The sequence below is a fragment of the Trichoplusia ni genome, chromosome 12 (genome assembly GCF_003590095.1).
Source record: "Trichoplusia ni isolate ovarian cell line Hi5 chromosome 12, tn1, whole genome shotgun sequence".
In the NCBI taxonomy this organism is placed as follows: domain Eukaryota; kingdom Metazoa; phylum Arthropoda; class Insecta; order Lepidoptera; family Noctuidae; genus Trichoplusia; species Trichoplusia ni.
Window position 1 is genome coordinate 12,814,563 of NC_039489.1, and position 20,325 is coordinate 12,834,887.

The following is a 20,325-nucleotide window of genomic DNA, read 5'->3' on the forward strand; positions in this document are numbered from 1 at the left end:
AAATCTTATCGAGAAATTAAATGATCAGCCCTTTTAAAATTATCCGCTTTATACTTGTTCAGTGGGGCTGAAAAAAAAACAGAAGCAAACTTTAAAAGATATGACGAAGAACCAGCTAGGCCAAAATATGTTTATGTGAGCTACAAACCGACTGTAAGTATTAAGAAGTCTATTAAGTACTAAATTGATGATTATTTTAGATATTGAGAGTCTATATCGGAGGGGGCATGCTACCCATACAAACCTCACGATAAACGCAAACTTTTGACACAATTTCACACCATCTGCGTGCTATTTCTCATTTTCCTTAAAACGACTCACGCGCTAAGGGACTGTCAAATGATTGTCGCGCAAACGCGGGTATCGAACCCGTGTGGGACAAGCACGTGAGCGCAAGACAATAGGCATATATTATGCGACGTTGTCGCTCCGCGGACACAATTTTGTTTGTGTCTATGAAACATCGTCAATTGACGAAAGCGTACGGCTTACGCAGATAATAGGCCTGAATCTTCACTATAAGGAGTTTGCTGAAGTATTTCACTAGTGTCTTGTGTTTATTTTTAGCTGTAGGTAGGAAATGTCAGGCAAGTGGTAAGTAAAAGCAAGACAAAACACTACACTGCGAATAGGTGCGTCCTTGTCCCACTGTGGTAATAGTCGTATTAAAGAGCTGCTACATCATGTCTCGTAAGACTTGCCCAAAATTGTCAGTAAATACACATTGAGCTTGTGGTAACAGAAATATAATTCACCTAAAATTAAATTTGAAGGTGTAAGCAAATAAACTGAAATATCAATGAAAAACCATTAAATTTTCATTATTAACACTTTATTTTATACATTAAACGAATATCAGTGTGCCATACAATGCGATACATAATGGCGTTGCTATGGTTACGGATAATTGCGAAACTTTAATACTAGACTGTATTACAGTACGTCACAACTCAGATGAAATACTTCTTTTCAAACTTTTTATGCACATACAAAATTGTATAGAGCAGAAACTAAAAGAACTAAAGCTCTAAACATATGTTTACGCAAAAGCTCTTTGAACGAAAACTTTTTAATGGATTGTTTTTTTTTAAGTATGAAATCGATACTGAAACCAAGTTATAACGTTCCATCGGAGATGTGACATGCTTAATAGTATATACCAAAACTGTAAGCCTAACAATAAGGCGAATTTTAGACATATTGAGTGAACCTCTTACAATAATTAAGAACCCCGACTGTATTAACGTACGAATTTATCTAAATTACAAACTTGCGACAAAACGCAAGTGCGGAAGTTACCTTAGATAGCTAATCAATTTTGGGAAGCTGATTTTTTGGATGCGGCTGGGGACACACTACGATTATTAATTGGCAACACACAGGTAAGTTTATTGTAGATAAGTACTTATTTTAGTATTGAGATTATTGCTCGTTGTAATTTGTCATAATTACGTTATCTACAAACTACGAATTTGAGGTCATTTTTTAAGAATTGTATTCCTATGAAAAAGGAAACCCTTAAAAGATGCCTTGCCATCCATTTAATGTACCTTTAATAATCGTAGAGCGCAATCCCAGCCATAGGCTAAGAGATAATTAACGTCAAATATCTAAAGCCCTCCGATGTTTCACTGGCTCCTAAACTAACATCCCAACACAAGTAGATATTTAAAACTACACACTATCTCCTGGCCTATATTAGAAAAAAAAGAAAAGGGTAAAAAATAAAATCGAAATTAAAAATATAAAATTTATTAACGAAACAAGACATTATTTACAACAACAAAATAAAATGTTATAAACATTGTTTTATTAATCTAAATGAGAATAGGCCCCATTACAAATAACGTTTATGGGAATTTAGTTTGGGAAGTGGCAACACCAGATAATGAAGTTATATCCGTCAAATTGGATTGGCAGTGGGCAGTGGTATGTTGCGATCACCCCTTGTAACTATACAATGGCAAGGTGATGTTGGAAAACACTTTTTTTTGGTATTCTCTCTCATACCCACATACAAGATTTTTCGGCATGACCACTTGACCAAACAAAATTAACCAGGGACATCCTTCTAACGCTAATAAAAACAATTATATATACAATAAACGCCACTCCGGTCTCACAATACAAGAAAAATAAATAAAAATAACGAGTATATACTCAAATAAGTGTACTGCGTAAATTGGAACGTCTCAGTATTAACATACAGATAAAAAAACATTTTTTTCAATAATGATTTCACTCCCGACTTACATTCTAATTATATCGACTAAATCTTGAATACTAAATATGTTATCTGTGCCACATGGTTTGACGTTAAGAAGTTAATTACTTTTCGTAAATATCTTGAGAAAAATCAAGTGTCAATATGAGAAAAGAATACAGGATATTAAAATATTCATGTTTAAAGTAAATTATTTCAAGCATAAGTTATAAATACTGATTTCTAATAATGTATTAGCTTAATCAAAAAGTAGAAATTGTTATTATAGGACTCCACCATCAAAGTAATGTTCTCTTAACGAAATGCTAAATAGCTTGGCATTCAGAGTCTTTTGAAATCGTTTCGTTTGCCCACCTGTAAAAATCCTGCTTAAAAAACTCATGGCGCGAGTAGTACGAAGTTTTAAAGATGGTACAAACATATAATACTATTAAGTGGTAATCTAATACATTTTCTACAATCTATGTTGCCATTACATTCTACAACAAAAGGTTGCCTCGACTTGCCTTTTAAGAATCCTTGCCTTTAACAATACACTCCCATTTTACCACTATCAGTCAATTCACATCAATTAATGGCTACCCAATGGAATCAAACTTCATTAACTGTCAAACCATGTGACTCAAACGTGGTTTGCCTAACCGTTACAATGAAATAGGCATAATGAAATATACTACAGACTTTATGATAAAAAGGAAACATTATATCGCCCCCCGTCGCCGCTCGCCGTAATGCAAGCTTATTGAGCATCAATAGCTTGGATCATGTAATTATACGTGGATAACCATAGATTTTACTGGCTTGACAATGTCATTGACATTCCAAATTTTTATAATGTCATAATGTCATTTTGTGTTGTGTCAGATTTTGTTTTTGACATTCCTGTTTTAATTTTAAATCGAATAAGTTTGTCTCTTATGTATGTTATATTCCAAAACTTTTAACGAAAGATTGCATTATAAACAAAATCATCAAATTATTTTAATTGATTTTACATTAAAAGTTAAGCATGCGCTGTGAATGTATTCTTAATACAATTCGATTCTTTTTTAATAGTACTTTTGCAATATAAATATTAGTGCGATGAAAACCCTCAGCGCATGCTTACTTTAATTTAAAATGAATTTAGGGCATTTAATATTGTAGGCAACGCATTTAATTTTAATGTTGCCAGTTGGAAAAAGTGATTATTTGATATGGTAAGGGAAATAATAAAGCTTGCCACTCACGCTACGCAGACGGCTGCGGTGGGCTCGCGCGGCTGACTCACTCAACGCAGGTCGGGGTTGTCATTGATTTGTTTTTTGATGCGGACCAACATCGTTGTATACCACTGGTCCAGCCGCGATATGCTGTCGTACGTTTTCACGGCTTCAGTGAACGCGTCCACGTTCTGGTCCTCCAAATGTTCAATCAGCTCCTGGAAAATACAACAAAGAAGTTTATAGAAGTAAAAATGTTACACTCTCACTTAATCTCGCACATACGCCAGCAATTGTTCTCCTCCTTACTCACTTTAATCCCACTTTCTCTTTTGTGACTTTCAACATTCAGTACTTAGTCATCATTAGCAAAATCATCCATTCTTTTAATTTATAAATCAAGTTTCTTTTGTTTTATAATACGACTCGTGCACTAAGGAATTTAATCCTGGTGTGGTGGGGGGTGTCACAAGTATTTAAGTCACATACACAAAGACACTTAGAATCAGAACTAAATCAGACGTATCGTTGCTTTATCAGGGTAAACATACGACTCGGCTATAAATGCAGTCAGCATTATCTTAACTCTTAGTTTTCATTCTGAAGACTGCTTTAACTTGACTGTATTAAATGTCATGCAATTGTATGGCTTCTAAACTCGAGACGCACTTATACATACATCGTCAGTCTAGAATGGCAATTAATAAGATGCATACAATTTAACTCTTTTATACAATAGCCCTAAATGTGAATTAAACCTTTACACATGGACATTTCATTCCGAGTGGAGCTTCAAACGCAGTACTTCAAACTTTCTATAAAATCGTATTATTTAAGGAGCACCTTATAGGTGTAATTTATCAATAACGTGTATGAATTAAAAAAAATGTTTTCCATATATATAGTAGTCCAACTAAAAGTTATACCTAATTCGGGACTAGATGGCGTTGTTTCAAAAGTTGTGGAATGTTCTAAAAACAAGTACTCACTTTAATGAGCTTACACTCCCTCGTATCAGCGAAGGCGGGGTAGAGTCCGCAGTACTTCTCGAGCGCGTGCTGAGCGTTGAGGATGTCGACGCAGAGGTGGCACAGCGCGGCGCGGAACATGTACTCCTTGGCGCTGTACTTCAACAGGCTGTTGTCTAGGGAAGACTTGGCGATCTGGAACGGGGAGAAAGGAGGGTTTAGTTGAGTTGATATCTAAACAGGACTAGAGATATATAAGATAAAAGCCGAGATTTTATCACAAATTTCGATTATACTTAAAGAAATCTAAGGCTGTATGGAGTTGAATGAAATATTTTTAGAGCGGATAATATTGCGGAATATTAATTGTTCTCGACCCCTTCACAGATGTTTTCCAGCTAATTTGTCGTAGCAATCGTGACAGAGTGTTTACGGTCAACATTTCATTTGCTGTCATCCAGCAGATGTAACTCCAATGTCATGTCATGGTCATGGTTATAGATAAGATAAAGATAATTTACATGAAAACTAAGTGGATAGGTAAACTTTACAAGATGATTAATTGTTTACCCTGCCACTGAAGCATAAAGAGAGCCGCCTAAAATTGTCTTAACATTTTTAGTTTAGGGCCATTCGACTATTTCTATATGTGGATTATCATTTTAAAGCATTTGATAATATCCAAATAATGCAGAAGAATCTGCGATCCCCTGGAGATAGTATTGGAATGATGCCAAATATTTCGAAGTATTACGTGGATTTTACGATTCTGACTTGAGATTTATACAAAGTGATAAATACCATCTTCAAAACTGTCAAGTCACAGCTTCGTATTTATGTTGTTTTAAGACATGAGTCCATCATAGAGATTTATTATGAATTCTGTGTTGTTATTAAAATATTTATTAGGAAATATTAGGCATAGTCTTCATTCTGCTACTTGTGGTCGACAACAAACTAAAGGTCTTCATTTTAAACAGTCTTATCCTTACGAATGTATGTATTCTTTAAATAAAAAAGTTGTCACTGACCTACATCCATAAGTACAGATTCATAAAAATAATATCAGTAAATCAGATCTCACTGATAGAATTAAACTTCAAAATGTCCATTCTATGTTGGAAAAGTTTGGGCAAAACATTCCTCAATCCATAATGAGAATAAAAAATCTGTGTTATTACCTGCTCATAAATCTGTATGGCCTTATCATAGTGCTCGAGCTGGGCGGCGTACTGCGCGAGCTTGAGCATGCACTTGTTGGCGGAGGAGGTGGACTCCTCGCCGCGGAAGTAGTCGGCCGCCTGCTCGTAATGCTGCATGGCGCGGGACAGGTCCACGCACTCCGTCTCGTACAGCTCCGCTATGTTCTGGTGGTGATGACGATCATTGATAAATACATAGTATGGTAGCTAGACAAAACCATGCAGGATTTTTGGTATAGACAGTTTGTTTCAACCAGGCAAAAGCAAGCAGGATTCTTGGTATAGATCAGGATCACTATTTAAACACACAATACAATAAAGTATATAAAAAATGTAAAGCAAACTTCTTATTTTCATTATTATGTAATATATACTTGAAATACATTGCGAATAGTGTATCTAGTTAGTTAGGGTATTGTTAAAGTGTAAGTGTTTCGGGTATGCTAAGCTTTATTTTTGCTTAACCACTACTATAAAAATGCAAGAAACTATCAATTGCAACATCAATTAAAGCGATAATCAAACTAAAGCGTATAAAGTCAAATACTGAATGGGATAAATGAGTTTATAGAAATAATCTTTATGGAGAAAATACAAATAGAACAAATTCTGAAGTTATAATACAATAAATACCTGATGCTGTTTAGCCGCTACAGTGAACCTTCCCATATCGGTGTAGATCTCAATAGCCTTCAGCAAACACGAGACCGCCTCTGCAACAAAACTTATCCAATTTAGCTTAGTTTGCAGTGTCTCCAACTTTTCATAAAGTTCAAACTTACGACAATGTTACACGGGGCCCAAAACAAGTACTTGGAAGACGCTCTACGAATTTGAATCAATTTAACAACTATAAATATCTAGTTGGCCCGCGTTTTGCATGAAACTTATTTCCTAATTTAACAAATAGTTGTATTAAATAGCTATCAACAAGTAATTGACGTTAAAATTGAACACTTTGGGACAACAGTATAATATTGACCGTATTAAACGCTAGAGTGGAATCGATTAACCCAATTCATACGCCTATTATACGATGGAACAATGACATACATAAAATTATGCTTTATATTACATCGGATGGGCGCCAAGCTTTTTCGATGTAAGCTGGGGTGAATCACTCCTTATATCTTCTGGATGACCTACAAAAAAATCTTTGCTTTTTTATTACACTTTATTTTAATTTTTAAAGATTATTTGATTTTACCAGATATAACCCCTTAATTTGACATCTCATAATAGCAACTTTCATTATCAGAGTACTTTCAAACCTTTTTGCCCTCTATCCCGTTATACCGAATAAGGGATTGAATTTTCAAATAATCATTCCCGCAACTAGTTTATTAATATTTAATTTATTTAAACTGGTCAAGTAATTAAGAAAGACAATAGGATCATAAAGTCATAACTTCTCCAAATTAGGTGTCGTAACGATTAACATTGCTAATTTTATTACATTTTAAATGCAGTCATTTGGTATACCGGTACCTTACACAGATAAAGAAGACTAATCATCTAGTACTGTTACATTGATAATACGAGCTACTAACAAGCCAGTAGCTTTATCTTGGTGACTCACAAGTTGTCAATAAGCCATTAGTCGTAGTAGATACAAATCTATTGACAGTTGACGTAGTGACAGCTGATTGATTCGAACTTGACGTAACATTAAGGGATAAGGTCTGGCTTTGCCGCATCACTGACTTCTTGCCTTGTATCGTTTCCAATAATAAAAACTGAATCATACTTTTCATTGAATAATGGTATGTGATATTTTATCGTATTATCACGTTTGCTTTTTTTCTCACTTTATTCCATAAATAAAGCGTTAAATCAATTGTGCAAACGTACAATACCGGAAATTAAGGCCCGCATTTCAGTAATCTCATAATTGATGATCATTACAAAAGGTTTTACAATAGAAATCCCTTGTTTATGGGTCTATTTCCATTTAATTGCGTTATTATTCAGGTTTATTATAGTAGGAAAGTTATACTTAAGGATTTACTGATAGGGATAAAGATTTCTATTAAACTCGTTACTCGTTACTTTAGTTTTATTTTAGCTGCTTGTTGAACTACTTTAATTTAGGCTTTCATTTGCCTCTGTATATCGAATTTAAACGACGAAACGCACATTTCCGAGAGATTGCCTTTTTTAAGATTAAAGTAAGCCTGGACGCTGACTCCAACTACCTATCTATATGTAACACTGCCCATTAGTTTGGTTTTCATGGTTTTACATTTTTCTAATAACAGGTTTTGACTTATTTAATTATGCACCTGACCAAAAACTAAATTTAAGCATTCTCCCTGAAGTTTTAATTCAGCTAATGTTATTGCGCGTTTCTATTCCTCAGTAAAGATTATAGATAAGCTACCCGATACCCCCGACCTTCAGGTAGTAATCAGCTGTTATCAATAACACACCGTTATCCGAACCTAACAGTGATGTAATCGTTTCGTGTCGACTGTTATGCATGTTTAAAAACTATTGATTAGACTGTGTTTGTAGGTGCTATACATTTTGGAGCGATGTGATATTGTTTAGCCATCTAAGGAGCTGTTGCTTGAGGGTCAATCTCTACGGAACGGGAAAAGAGGCTGCATGAGCTGTGAACCTTTTACTCATGTCGATGATTTTCATAATTATTTGTAATTGGATATTGCTAGCGGCTCCGCCCGCTACAAATCGAAAATGATCTTACTAGAATATAAAATCGGGATGAAAATATCCTGTGTTAGCTTCAGTTACTATGAGTGATAAACCACGCAAGTACCTATGTAGTGTTTTTTGCGTGACAGAGGAACATCCATCCATACCTATAAACTTTGTCGTGAATAATATTATCAGGATATAAACATTTCGCTGCTCTTCTGTGGGGATTAACCCTACATTTTACAATTCTCCAAGATAAGCCTTAATTACGAGTACTGTCTTCGATAGTGGAAAAATAATTCTAACAAGAAATCGACTGCTTGAAGAAAGTTGGACAGACACGTTGTTTACAAAACCTCGCTTTGTTACGTATATCTTCGTATAATTTTTTTTTATAAAATCAGCTCTATTCAATCACCAGTGTTTCCAACTGATTATCATATGCATAAACATAATTTTCTGCTCACAGTTTTACCATGTTATATCAGTGAGAGTTTTTAACCAGATTCAGCCAAAAACAAAGGACCGGAGACGTCCAATTTACTGAATAACACTTTTACCTTAATATATGTAACGTAGGTTCTTAATAAACTGCTATATAAATTAGAGAAAGCGTCGAGTAAAGCAATAACCAGTGACGGTAACAATTACACGCATTTAATTATATTACAAGTACATATGTATGGGTTACATTGTCTACGATGCCCATCCAATTAGAAAGTTCGTTCACTTGCACAGCCTTGCGTAGTTTCAGTGAACCTACAGGCGTTATAACTACAACTAAAAAAAGATTAAATTCACAGCTAAACGATTGTTTGGCAATAGTCCAACACGGCATTGATAGTACAGTCGCGTGCAATCCATATCGTTTTGTAAAATACATGGGGACACTTAGCATTGAAATTATATTATTAAAAGTCAGCTATATGTATGTCGACTTATTTGATCTACGTACTTCAGTAAATTACACATTTTCTTACTTGATTATTAAAATCAATTAAGTAATAGGTAAAGATCAACAATTAACTACTTAAAATTCTTAAGTGACCAGCAAAATTTATATTGACGGTAATGGGAGTTAAAAGTTAGCGCGACGAGTGACAGGGCCAAATGGAAGAAAAAAACGTGTTGCGTAGACCACAAATCAAACAGAGCAGGGGCAGGAACCAAGAAGTAATGACCAGCAAAACTTATACCTATTGATGCGTAATTAATTGCTATAACAAATTCATTAAAAATACTAGTCACTATGATACGGCCACATATTTACAATATTCATAAGACGATGTCAATAAATGTATATTATATTCACAAATTACAATACCTACCAATACATTGCTCCAATAAATAAAAATGACACACTTTTGTTTACGAGTGTACTCGTTGCTTCAGCCTGCATGCACTTGGCTCAATGAACGTCCCTAAGCCAAGGTATGGTGCTTTGTATAAAGCTAATGCTTAAAAGCTTATAATGTGTATGGTGCTTCGACTGAAATAATATGTAAATATCCTTGAAGCGTGTAAGAATGTTCTATTTTATGATGTACTGGGATAGAGTTTCAACTACGATACTTGTAATTACATACATATTGTATAGTAAAACAATAAACCTTAGGTTGGACTTGAGTCTGTGAACACTAAACGCAATAGTCGGTCACTGACCGAAAGTTCAAAACCTTCCATTATTTTTGTTACAGTCCTCAGAGACGTGACTGGAGAAATTGACACAGAAATTCTGACTAAATTAGAAATAAATGAAAAAAGATAGTAATTACTTAACACAGCTTTTTTTTACCTTTTAAAACAATGGCATTATAAACTGTAGAGGCCTAAATCACAAAAAAAAACTAAACAACAAGAGATTTTTAGGTAGTTAAGCTCTAAATTGGTAACAACCGGGTAAATTGCTACTCACTATAATACAAGCAAATTGAGTCCAATCTTTCAACTTCACATCTAAAATACTCCTAAAAGAAGAGGGCTGTTTAAGACAAGATGGCTCCCGAATAAATGAGGCTTGCTATGAATAAGGTTCTATACATCGAATGGATGACACTAGAAGTCATGAGTCCGACATGTCGTTAGCGAGAAAAATATAAACGAGATTGTATATGTGACGTGATTTTACGAAATAGGGAGACTAGTGACACGTTCCAAAGAATATGGCGGTTCTAGCTTCAATACATCGGGCTTCATTTATATGAAAATTGATTGATTATTGTTTTGATTATCCAAACTGAAAGAAAAGAAATTGCTAGTAAATATTTTTTTTAATTAAGGGTCCTTGTTAATGGTATGATGATATTACGTAAGTGATCTCAAACGACCCCAAAAAACGTATTTCTAGTAGACGATATAAATTTTGATATGTTGCCTATATTTTTTTCCGTTTATAGATTTCTCTATCAATGGTACCTAAAGCCATTTTGCAATAGAATGTTTTCCAGACTCTGAAAATATGCAACGTAAACCCAGCCCAGGTTAACCCATCGACAGAAAACAATCTACAATAGGGATGATGACTGGGTATAAAAAGAAAAAATCTCATTAGTCCCTCAGTTAGATAATTATATAAAAATAATAATATAATAATTATATTAAAAGTATGAGACACATATTTTTTCCTTTTTCAGAAAAACTAGAATTGACAAAGATTAGCTGGTTTAAAGTTTAGGAGAGGGGGCTTGTGACGTAACGATATGATAAAATTTATACTCAATCGTGACGTCACGCGTAACTTTCATTCACTGTAATTTGGTCAATTTATGTTTGCGGGACAAATTAAAAAATACGTATCCATTATTAAACAAAAAACTACATGACGGACCTGCAAAAAAAAATTGTCATCATCCCTATTATTACTAAAAAACAACAACATTTTTATCTATCTAGGTATACTATATTATAAAGCTGTTTTTTTTGTTTGACCGCGCTTATATTTAGAACTACTGGTCCGCTTAGGAAAAAAACATTGTGAAGTGGCCCATTTATCGAGGAACTATACACGCCCTACGCTCAATAGGAGCAGGATGAAAATAATAATATGACGGGCCTGTTGGTCTAGTGGTTAGTGACCCTGACTGCTGTACCAGAGGTCGTGGGTTCGATTCCCGCCCAGGACAAATGTTGTGTGATGAGCATGATCATTTGTTCTGGTGTCTGGGTGTAATTTATCTATAATATGTATGTATTTAGAAATATATAAGTAAGTTTATCAGTTGTCTGGTTACCATAACACAAGCTCTGCTTAGCTTGGGATCAGATAACCGTGTGTGAGTTGTCCCAGGATATATAATAATCCGACTTTGAATAATTCCTTACTTTAACTTCGCCACGCGGACGAAGACGCGCGGAAGAGCTAGTGAGTATTATAATAGTTGTGTACAAATACCTCTCGTTTCGGATATGTAATACTGCTCCGTTTTAGTGGTCTCATTTCAAATAGTGCTTGAATAATGTACGGATTCCACTCACGTTACGAGAACAGATGCTATTAAATAATGAAAACTAGATTTAACTCTAGAGGTTACTAGACTGAATTGGGTCTAGGTACTCTAGGTTTGCCAAATTATTATTGTAGCTACGTAAGAATATTTAAAAATGATACCGTATAACCGTGAATAGAACTGGTGGGCTAAATAGAGATCATTGTTTTTTTTATTATTTATTAAGCATTTATTTCAGACCAAAAGTCCATAAAATGTTAGTAAACAATGGTCTTAACCTAGTGTTAGTAATTTAATATAATATAAATAAATAAAACGAATTCTACATTACAGTCTACATCGCGTGCAGTCTAATCCAATGGCCCAATATTGGACTATCCCATTTATCACACAATACGCTCAAGATGCTGTGTGAACTGCCACGCATTCTGCGGAGGGAAGCGCAACGTTTGCGTATGATTGCATGGAAACCATCAACTCTGGCCTCCGCAAACATGCCTGATGCACTACAAAAACGTGGCAGTCCATTCAACATTCTGAAAGACTGTTGATCTGTTTTATGATTTTAGAATAAACTAGCTGTTGCCCGCGACTTCGTCCCCGTGGGTAGAAGATATAAGTTATGATTTATACGGGTCGATTTCACGAGTCCAATTATTTTGACACTTTTTTTTCGTTTTCTATAAACACCCGTGTTATTGCTAACTGGTTGTCTATAACGTTTACTTTAGTGAAGTTATGTACGAAAAATGTAATTTCAGAGTGCGGATCTACTGTAAAGTGATGAAAAACCAATATCAGGGTGACACGAATGAGTTACCTGGTAACACTAATGAAATTCTCATAACACTAATCAATTCAGCGTGACACTAATGATATTAGCTAACTAAATAAAATTTATGAATAAAGAAAAGTTTTTTTTACATAATCCATATAGGTAAGTAGGTATAAAATGGGTATTTTCAAATGAGAAATGATAGAAAAACAAAAATACGTTTATAAAGCTTTTAATCTTTGGACATTTAAAAAATAAGTATAAAGAGTTTGTAACATAATTATTTTAGAGATCAACAAAATATAAGTATCAAAAATTTTCGTTTTAAATGGATATTCTACTTTACTAATTTTCCTTATTTATGCAGTTATTTTGGATAGGTAATCTTCTATTAAATTAATACTTAGTTAAAACTTACAGCTAAAGCCTGACCGCTTAGCTGTGACTATCCGGTAGTAACAAAGCACGACGTTGTGACACAAGTACTCTCGCATCATCTCATCATCACAGATCTACAGCAGGAACGATCTCTGATCAACGATCGGGATAGTTACTGTTATTTCTTTATAATAATTGTAAAAACGATTTATGTTTCATTATTTTCCCATTAACTTAATTATTAATCAGTCTTCTTAGTGTTATTAATTCAGAATCACTTTCGGTTCTTCCATCTCTATTCTTCTGGATTCTCGGAAGATCGCTCATTAATAAACCGGAGAAAAGCCTCTTCGTGTCCTCCAGAGACCTTCTGTTTGGTGCTTATGAATGTCTGATTTGTCCAATCAAATTTGACATCAGCAAGTCTTTTTACATTTTCTTCCTTTCTAAATTTTCTGATTTGGCCTGTTCCAGAAGTTGACGCAATATTGCTACGATTATGATACTGGATGGATACATCGTTCAATACCGTAATTCTTTTGCTTGGTGGAATAATTTTAATATTTTGGACGGCCGCGTCGACGACGCTTTTATAGATTTTATGTAGTTGCATATGTTTATTATCATGTTCGCATATTTTATCGATACACAGAAAGCAGCTTAGTTTTCGGAACTCGAGAAATTCGGATCTAGAATTCCAGACCACTTGGTGAACTAACATAGTGCCCTTGAATGGTGAAATATCTTTAGGAAGTAAAAGTTCTTTTTCTTTAATTTCATGCTCTTCTACTACTTTTATCTCGACATTTTTAACATTTTCAGAAACAACTCTAAGGAATGTTGCAAAATCCCCGACGTCACGGCCACATTTAACTTCATGATCAGCTGTCCTCTTAACTACAGCACCGACGCCGTCGGGGGCACCTTTGCCATGACCACTTTCTTGATAATTCCATGTAACGAATTTCAAAGACGGAAAGGTATCGCGGAGCTGAGTCAATATGTAAAATATTTGTTTATTACGATATTGACTTGTTGGGCTATCAGTTAAAATGTGTGCGGTAGTAATAGAGGGACGTTTTTCAAACACAAATTCTAACGCCTTCTGTAAGTGCGCCCAGACAGCAGGGGAATCATGACGTGTACATTCGCTGACAGTGCATAGACACTGGTGAACAGTCTCCCTTTCTTCCTTGAGATAAGCCACCACAGTATGGAGAGACACTTGACCACGACTACCCCCAAAGTGCAGACTCTGCACCTCTGCAGCAAATTTGTAACTATAATTTTCTGAAAAGTCCATGTGGAGAATTGTTTCATCATAACTAAGGGATTGTTTCAAAAGAGTAATAGCTTGATATTGATTTAGGATGTTCACAGTATGAAGAAAAAATTTCGGCAGGGAATTCTCAAGTTTAAATATCAGGTCCCTAGGTTTTATCTTTCTTGTAAATTTTTTCACTATATTTATTTCTTTGGTGCCCACTTTCTTTTTATCTCTTGACCATTCATGGTACACGATTTCTTCGTCGTTATTAAATTCTTTGTAAGATATAACTCTGTTTTTACAAGCTTCACAGTGTCTACCAACGCACTTAGTGTTGTATTTATCACAACAAAGAACGCGTAACATATCCTGATAATTCTTTACATCAATAATTTTATATTTCCTTAAAGAACAAATCAATAGATCCATATTTGTGTGTACCGTACATGCACAGGTTTCCCTATCATCTCGTGGCAAGAAGACCCAAAATGGGCGTAGCCTTGTAAACGTTACATAACTAATCCGTAAGTTAGGATTGTCTTCAAGAAATTTAGTATGCAAGTTTTTCACAGAATCCAGCAGGTACCGTCTCTGTTTTACTAGTCCGTATTTTTTTACATATTGTTTTTTTCCTGCACCGATGCGACTGTTAATATCATCTTCGTAAAACAATTTAATCAATTCTTGGATGCTGTTACTGCCTTGTTTGATACTCCGCTGAAATCTGTATTTTAGACATTTGTTTCGAAGGTTTGAACTTGGTCTACGTATGGAATCGCTGGCGGACTTTAAAATAACGTGTTCGGCTGTCGTTTGTTTGACATTATGGCAATTGGATGTATCAATAGGCAATTGAGTAGGTAAGACAATGTTTTCCTCAAAACCAGTACGGGTATATATGTTTTTAATTTTGTTTAATTTCTGTGTCAAAATTCTGCAGCGGTTTTGGTACTTCTTAATTAATAACGTCATTTCTTTTTTTTCCATGGCATGTTTTAACTTTAAGGCTTTCATTTTACGTTGGTATATTTTTTGCTTACTTTCTTTACCCATCTCTTTTTTTACATTTTGTTCACACAATGGATCAGATAACTCTTTATCATTTGTTTTTCCTTGAGCTTCCAGCACTAGAGAAGACATAGTTATTTCTTGTATCTTCCTCTCATTAGCTTTCTTCTCCAGGTATCTCTTTGAATTTTCTCTCCACCGTTTTCTTTGCGCTCTTTGTTCCCTTGGAGACATTTCGTTTATATTTTTGACTTTCTGCTCGCTTTTTCTTCTTAAGTATGCTTCTTTTTTTTTATTCTTTTCAATGGCATATTTCGCGGGATCACTTTTTATTCTTTTGTATTTTTCCCTTCTTGCAATTCTTCTCCTTTCTAACTCATCTTCATTTTTCTTACGTTTCTCTTTCGCCATTTTAAACCTTAAAGAGATTACAATATACTTTTAGAAATCATCTAATCATTTTAACAAAGAAATGCTTTGCTCGAGTATTTATATATTGATAAAAAAATAATCTATCTGATATTTTAGACGGTATTTTATCTATGAGTGAAATTTTTAAATTTGTACCTAAACCTTAAAAATTGATGGCACAGTTAAAAACAAGGAAGAAATCATCCCTCCTTTGCATTCGTACATACATTACATTCGACATAATAAAAAGATTCATTCGTGCTAATGGGATTTCATTAGTGTTACTTGGAAAAGTGACACGAATGAAGAGACACGAATGAAAATTTGACATTAAAATCTAATTTATTGCGTCGTAGAATATTCTAGGTACCATTAGAAGGCCACAAAATATCCTAGTTATTGTTTGTTAATCACGTGCATGTTGTAGGACTCCTGGTTCAAACAGTTCTTTTTACACTATTACAAACACGAATGATTATTTTTTTGTACAATGCGTTGAAATAAGGTTAAAATATGATTTCTTACCAGAATAACGGAGCGCACGTCTGCTATCACCGATTGTTCGCGTGCCACTGGGGCCCGTTTAGGGGGGGAGTGCAGTGTGGCGGTAATACACACAAAGAGTTGTTCTATAACGGAACGTTTACTTCGTCGACACTAATGATTGAAAAAAGTAATCGCAAAATAAAACACAGAGAAATCGTATTATAAGTTGTAATAATTTAAAAGTATCAGCGAAGCTTGAGTTCATGGTTATTAAAGTGTTATCAGAATAAACAATAATACATTTTCTTAGGGTAGAATTATTTATAATTAATATTTTGTAAAAAAAACCGGGAAATCACCAGTGACACGAATGAGAAATAGGTAAACTTTTATTAATTATCTCGAATATTAATTATGAAACTTAAATATTTATGCCTGTACCATATTAAGATATAAGGTTAGCATCGTATTAAGTATAAATAACGCTTTTATCAACAAGAGTAAACGAGTTATTTCATAATCCCACTTTTTACAGTTGGTTTGAAATCGACCCATACCCGCCCTGTTTTTTTCACATTTTCCTTTGTATCTGCGCTCCTATTAGTCGCAGTGTGATGGTTTATAGCCTAAAGCCTTCTTCGATGAATGGTCTATTCAACACAAAAATATTTTTTCAATTTGGACCAGTAGTTCCTGAGATTAGCGCGTTCAAACAAACAAACTCTTCAGCTTTATATATTAGTATATAGATAGATAGGATAGAATATTGAATAAAGAAGTATAGATATAGATTAATAGATTGCGACAATCCCAAAGGTAGTAATTTACAAATTTCTTCTCTATTTACCAAGCCAGTTTACCCCATTTTACTCGATATACATATGAAAGTTTTATTTACTCGTTGAGCCAAAGTAGTTATCTGAAATGTGCAAAGGATTAAAACCTAACTTTAAAACATGATATTCTTAACTGAAAGACCTTGTAAAGTATTAAATAAAGCTTGACAATAAATAAGTTTATTCATGGGACCTTCCTCCGCCCCCACAGTTCTAGGAAAATTTATCCTTTTGTGTTAATCTAGGCAAACAAGTCTAGACACCAGACAATAAGTTGTTATTGATTATGTTGATTACGAAAAAAATGCTATTTATTGGTGGCGCTTGTTAAGATGGTTGTTTTTTTAGTGCTTTAATGTGAAATATGATTGCAAAGGTAATTGCTGTTTTGTGCGTCACGCTTGAATACGGAGTTCAGGTGATCTGATCGTAGTTCATTATACTTAGATTTTGTATGATATTATTCTTTAGAAAGATGGTTTTTTTACGAGTAAACTGATACTTCTATTAGTTAGTGATTAAAACGGTTAAAGGACCCACAAACTACATCGACCAATGGTTAAATTGGGCTGTTAATCAGTACAAACATATATGAACACGTATGCTAATTAGACCTATTCGGTATCTCCCAGAAACCAAAGAAGAATTCTACAGTCTACTAACAAAGCTAAAGGCAAACTTATATTGGCGAAATGCTTCAACTAATGCGACGTACGCGTGCCCGCTGCCGATAGTTTACTCAACTCGCCGTATAAACACGTGTTGTCATTGCGACTCCTTTCCTCAAAAATCTCATCAAAAAGTCTGCCCTGGAGATTTCTGGCTATTTATCAGTTAAATGTATGACGGTTAATTGGTCTGTTTGGTCTGACTTACCATTAGGATCACACTTCTTGTAACAGTTGGAAGCGTCGACGAAGTTGGTAGCGGCGTCGTGACGGACCCCGGCCTTGAGATGCAGCTGCGCCGCGCTGCAGAACGCCTGGCCGGCCTGCGCCCATTTCTTCGCCATTTTGAACAGGTTGGCTGCTCGGAGGTAGCAGTCAACTGCTTCTTCTATTTTCGATGAACCACTGTTAATGGAGGGTATTGGTGAATGGTTGAACCGAGTTTGAGTTAGGTCAGGTTAATTTATGAAATGAATCACGACATTGTATGATTTTAAGTTTATCAATGATTGGTTCAATTTTATTTATCTTTGCATTTTTTCTTTTCTTGTACTAGTAAACATTAGTATATTTTTTTTTGCATGGAAATAAAAAGGGTGATCGCTGTACCATACACTCTAATTTAAACTTCATTAATTTAGTTGTTTTATTAAAATACCTACTTTGCTGTATACATTTCTAGATAAAACTACTAAGCATTTACACATAAATGTATAAATTAGTACAGTGTTGAGTGTAGACGATCATATTGTGTTGTCTCAAGGACTGTTTGTTTAATAGAAGTGTTTTCATGCTAAATAGCCTACATTATGTAAATAACTTTTAACACATTTGCAAAAAAATAGTGGGAGCAGTATAGTTATTTCACAGAATATGTTTGCTACTTGGCATAACATACTAATTAATGTTAGATAGAATGTAAACCTACAATTTTGCAAATAAATATTTATTATTTATTTAAGAAGCAAGGAAAAGAAAATATTTCTTGCAGTGGTCATAATTTATGTATTAAGACTTAAAAAATATCATATTTTCATCAAATTCTATCGGTCAGAGATTCAGAGAGTTTAATTATGATATATACCCAGAACAGAATACAAAGTCATTGCAATCTCATCAAGAGTTTGGGAGTCAATTATGCTAGCCAGTTTAGACAGACATGCATCTTTAGTAATACAATGCTACAGAAAACCCTAAGTTATACAATTTAACACCAATTCTCCCATAGTAGTCTGACCATCTGTCTTGATGCAAGTAATGGACAACAAAGAAAAAACATTTGCCCAAACCCACCGAATTTTCAATCAGAAATTGTTTTTTTTTTGTTACAATGACACATTTTATATACAGATTATAATTCCCAGGAAATGTGTCATACAGATTTTTTGATAATTTAATTACCTAATTACATAAAGCGTTATTATTTCAAAAACATGTCTAGAAATGTATTGTAGCTGTTGAATAATGAGTTTGGTGTTGAGTATCAGTTGTTCATTTTGTGACAAGATTGTCATGCTTTCAATAAATGATTTTACAATGATAAATATTTATACCGTAATTTGTATTAGTTTATAATTGATTTAAATATAATGTTTATCCTTGTTCACAGCTAGTTAACAAGGATAGTGACCTATACCTTTAATACATAAATTTAATTCAAGTATACAATTAGAGCTAGTAATATTTTACAGGAATTACCTATTTTATGAGCACCATGAAAGTAATTAATTATTTACTCAGTTTAACTTAAGAGGAAAATGGAACACAGAAGTAACTCTTAAATATGTGTTCTTGGGTTTTACTATAATTATGGGGCCTTAAAAACTAAGATTAAGAAGAATTTATATAAATAAGTAAAACTAAAATGGGTCTGGAGTGGAAAGGAGTATAAAGGAAAATAGCAGGAACAAGTTTATAGTTCATACAACTAGAATATCTGGTTTTTTTTCGTATTAGAATCTGACACTGAATGAATCATAAGCCAACGAGGTTCTACAATCTAGACTTTCGTCATCTCGTATTAATCATCGTTTAACAAAATTAGTACAGGTATTCAAGAATTCCATTACTCTGAAATGTCAGGGGATTTCACGAGAACACAGAGTGTGAAACAAAAAGTGGTTCAATTACTGTACTTTTTAATTTACTTTACACTCGACTTTTTACAACGCCTTTTTATCTTATTGGGTTTCGTAAAGCATTTTAACTAATTCGTAACTGATGGTTTTAAATAACTTTGAAAGGAGTGGGTTATGAGATATATGCAAAAATCAATTATGTCGTAATTAGGACAATATCAACAAAATAATCATCAACTCATTGTCCTCACCCGAAAAGTGATCCAAAGAAAGTTTTCGAAGAGCTGAGCTTCTTCTCCGCCTCCGCCATTAACTGCATAGCTTTCTGTTCATTGTCTGCCATGTTTATGGCTTATTTAACACTAAACACTAAGAAAAGTTCCTTAAAATCTCTTCAATTTTACAAATTATTGACAAAATGTCGTCACCGACGATATGCGAAAATCCGTCGCTGTCATCGATTGATTTTGTGTTGCTAGCTCAAAATATTAATAATTAAGCTGCGTTCAGAATTGTTACTGTTAAAAAACAATTTGTATTGCCATGTTGAAAAAGAAAAGCTTTGAATTTTTATGAAATATATATTTGTATATTACAACAAAAGGAATTTAGAAATGACTGTTTAATTATGTTTTAATACAGTTAGCACGTAAATCCATTGCCATGTTAACCGATAAATAATTATAATTATCCTCTTTTATCCCGTTAAGACTTAACT

At 34.1% G+C, this 20,325-nt stretch overlaps 1 protein-coding gene across 3 annotated transcripts; it reads right to left on the reverse strand.

The window, feature by feature from the left end:
- Positions 1-1,864: 1,864 nt before the first annotated feature.
- Positions 1,865-20,075, reverse strand: LOC113499619 (alpha-soluble NSF attachment protein). 3 transcript variants are annotated; one of them, XM_026880152.1, is made up of 6 exons: positions 19,859-20,075; positions 17,738-17,934; positions 6,230-6,309; positions 5,576-5,761; positions 4,416-4,589; positions 1,865-3,644 (listed from the first exon to the last, which is right to left on the reverse strand). In XM_026880152.1, the coding sequence occupies exons 1-6, from the start codon at positions 19,948-19,950 to the stop codon at positions 3,495-3,497; spliced, it is 879 nt and encodes a 292-aa protein (XP_026735953.1). In that variant the 5' UTR covers positions 19,951-20,075; the 3' UTR covers positions 1,865-3,494. The 3 variants fall into 3 exon arrangements, with proteins under 3 accessions (XP_026735953.1, XP_026735951.1, XP_026735952.1); XM_026880150.1 differs by lacking the exons at positions 1,865-3,644; positions 4,416-4,589; positions 5,576-5,761; positions 6,230-6,309; positions 19,859-20,075 and adding an exon at positions 12,802-15,546 and having other exon boundaries at positions 17,738-17,825; XM_026880151.1 differs by lacking the exons at positions 1,865-3,644; positions 4,416-4,589; positions 5,576-5,761; ... (1 more) ...; positions 17,738-17,934; positions 19,859-20,075 and adding exons at positions 12,802-15,546; positions 16,065-16,653.
- Between the last annotated feature and the right edge of the window lie 250 nt (positions 20,076-20,325).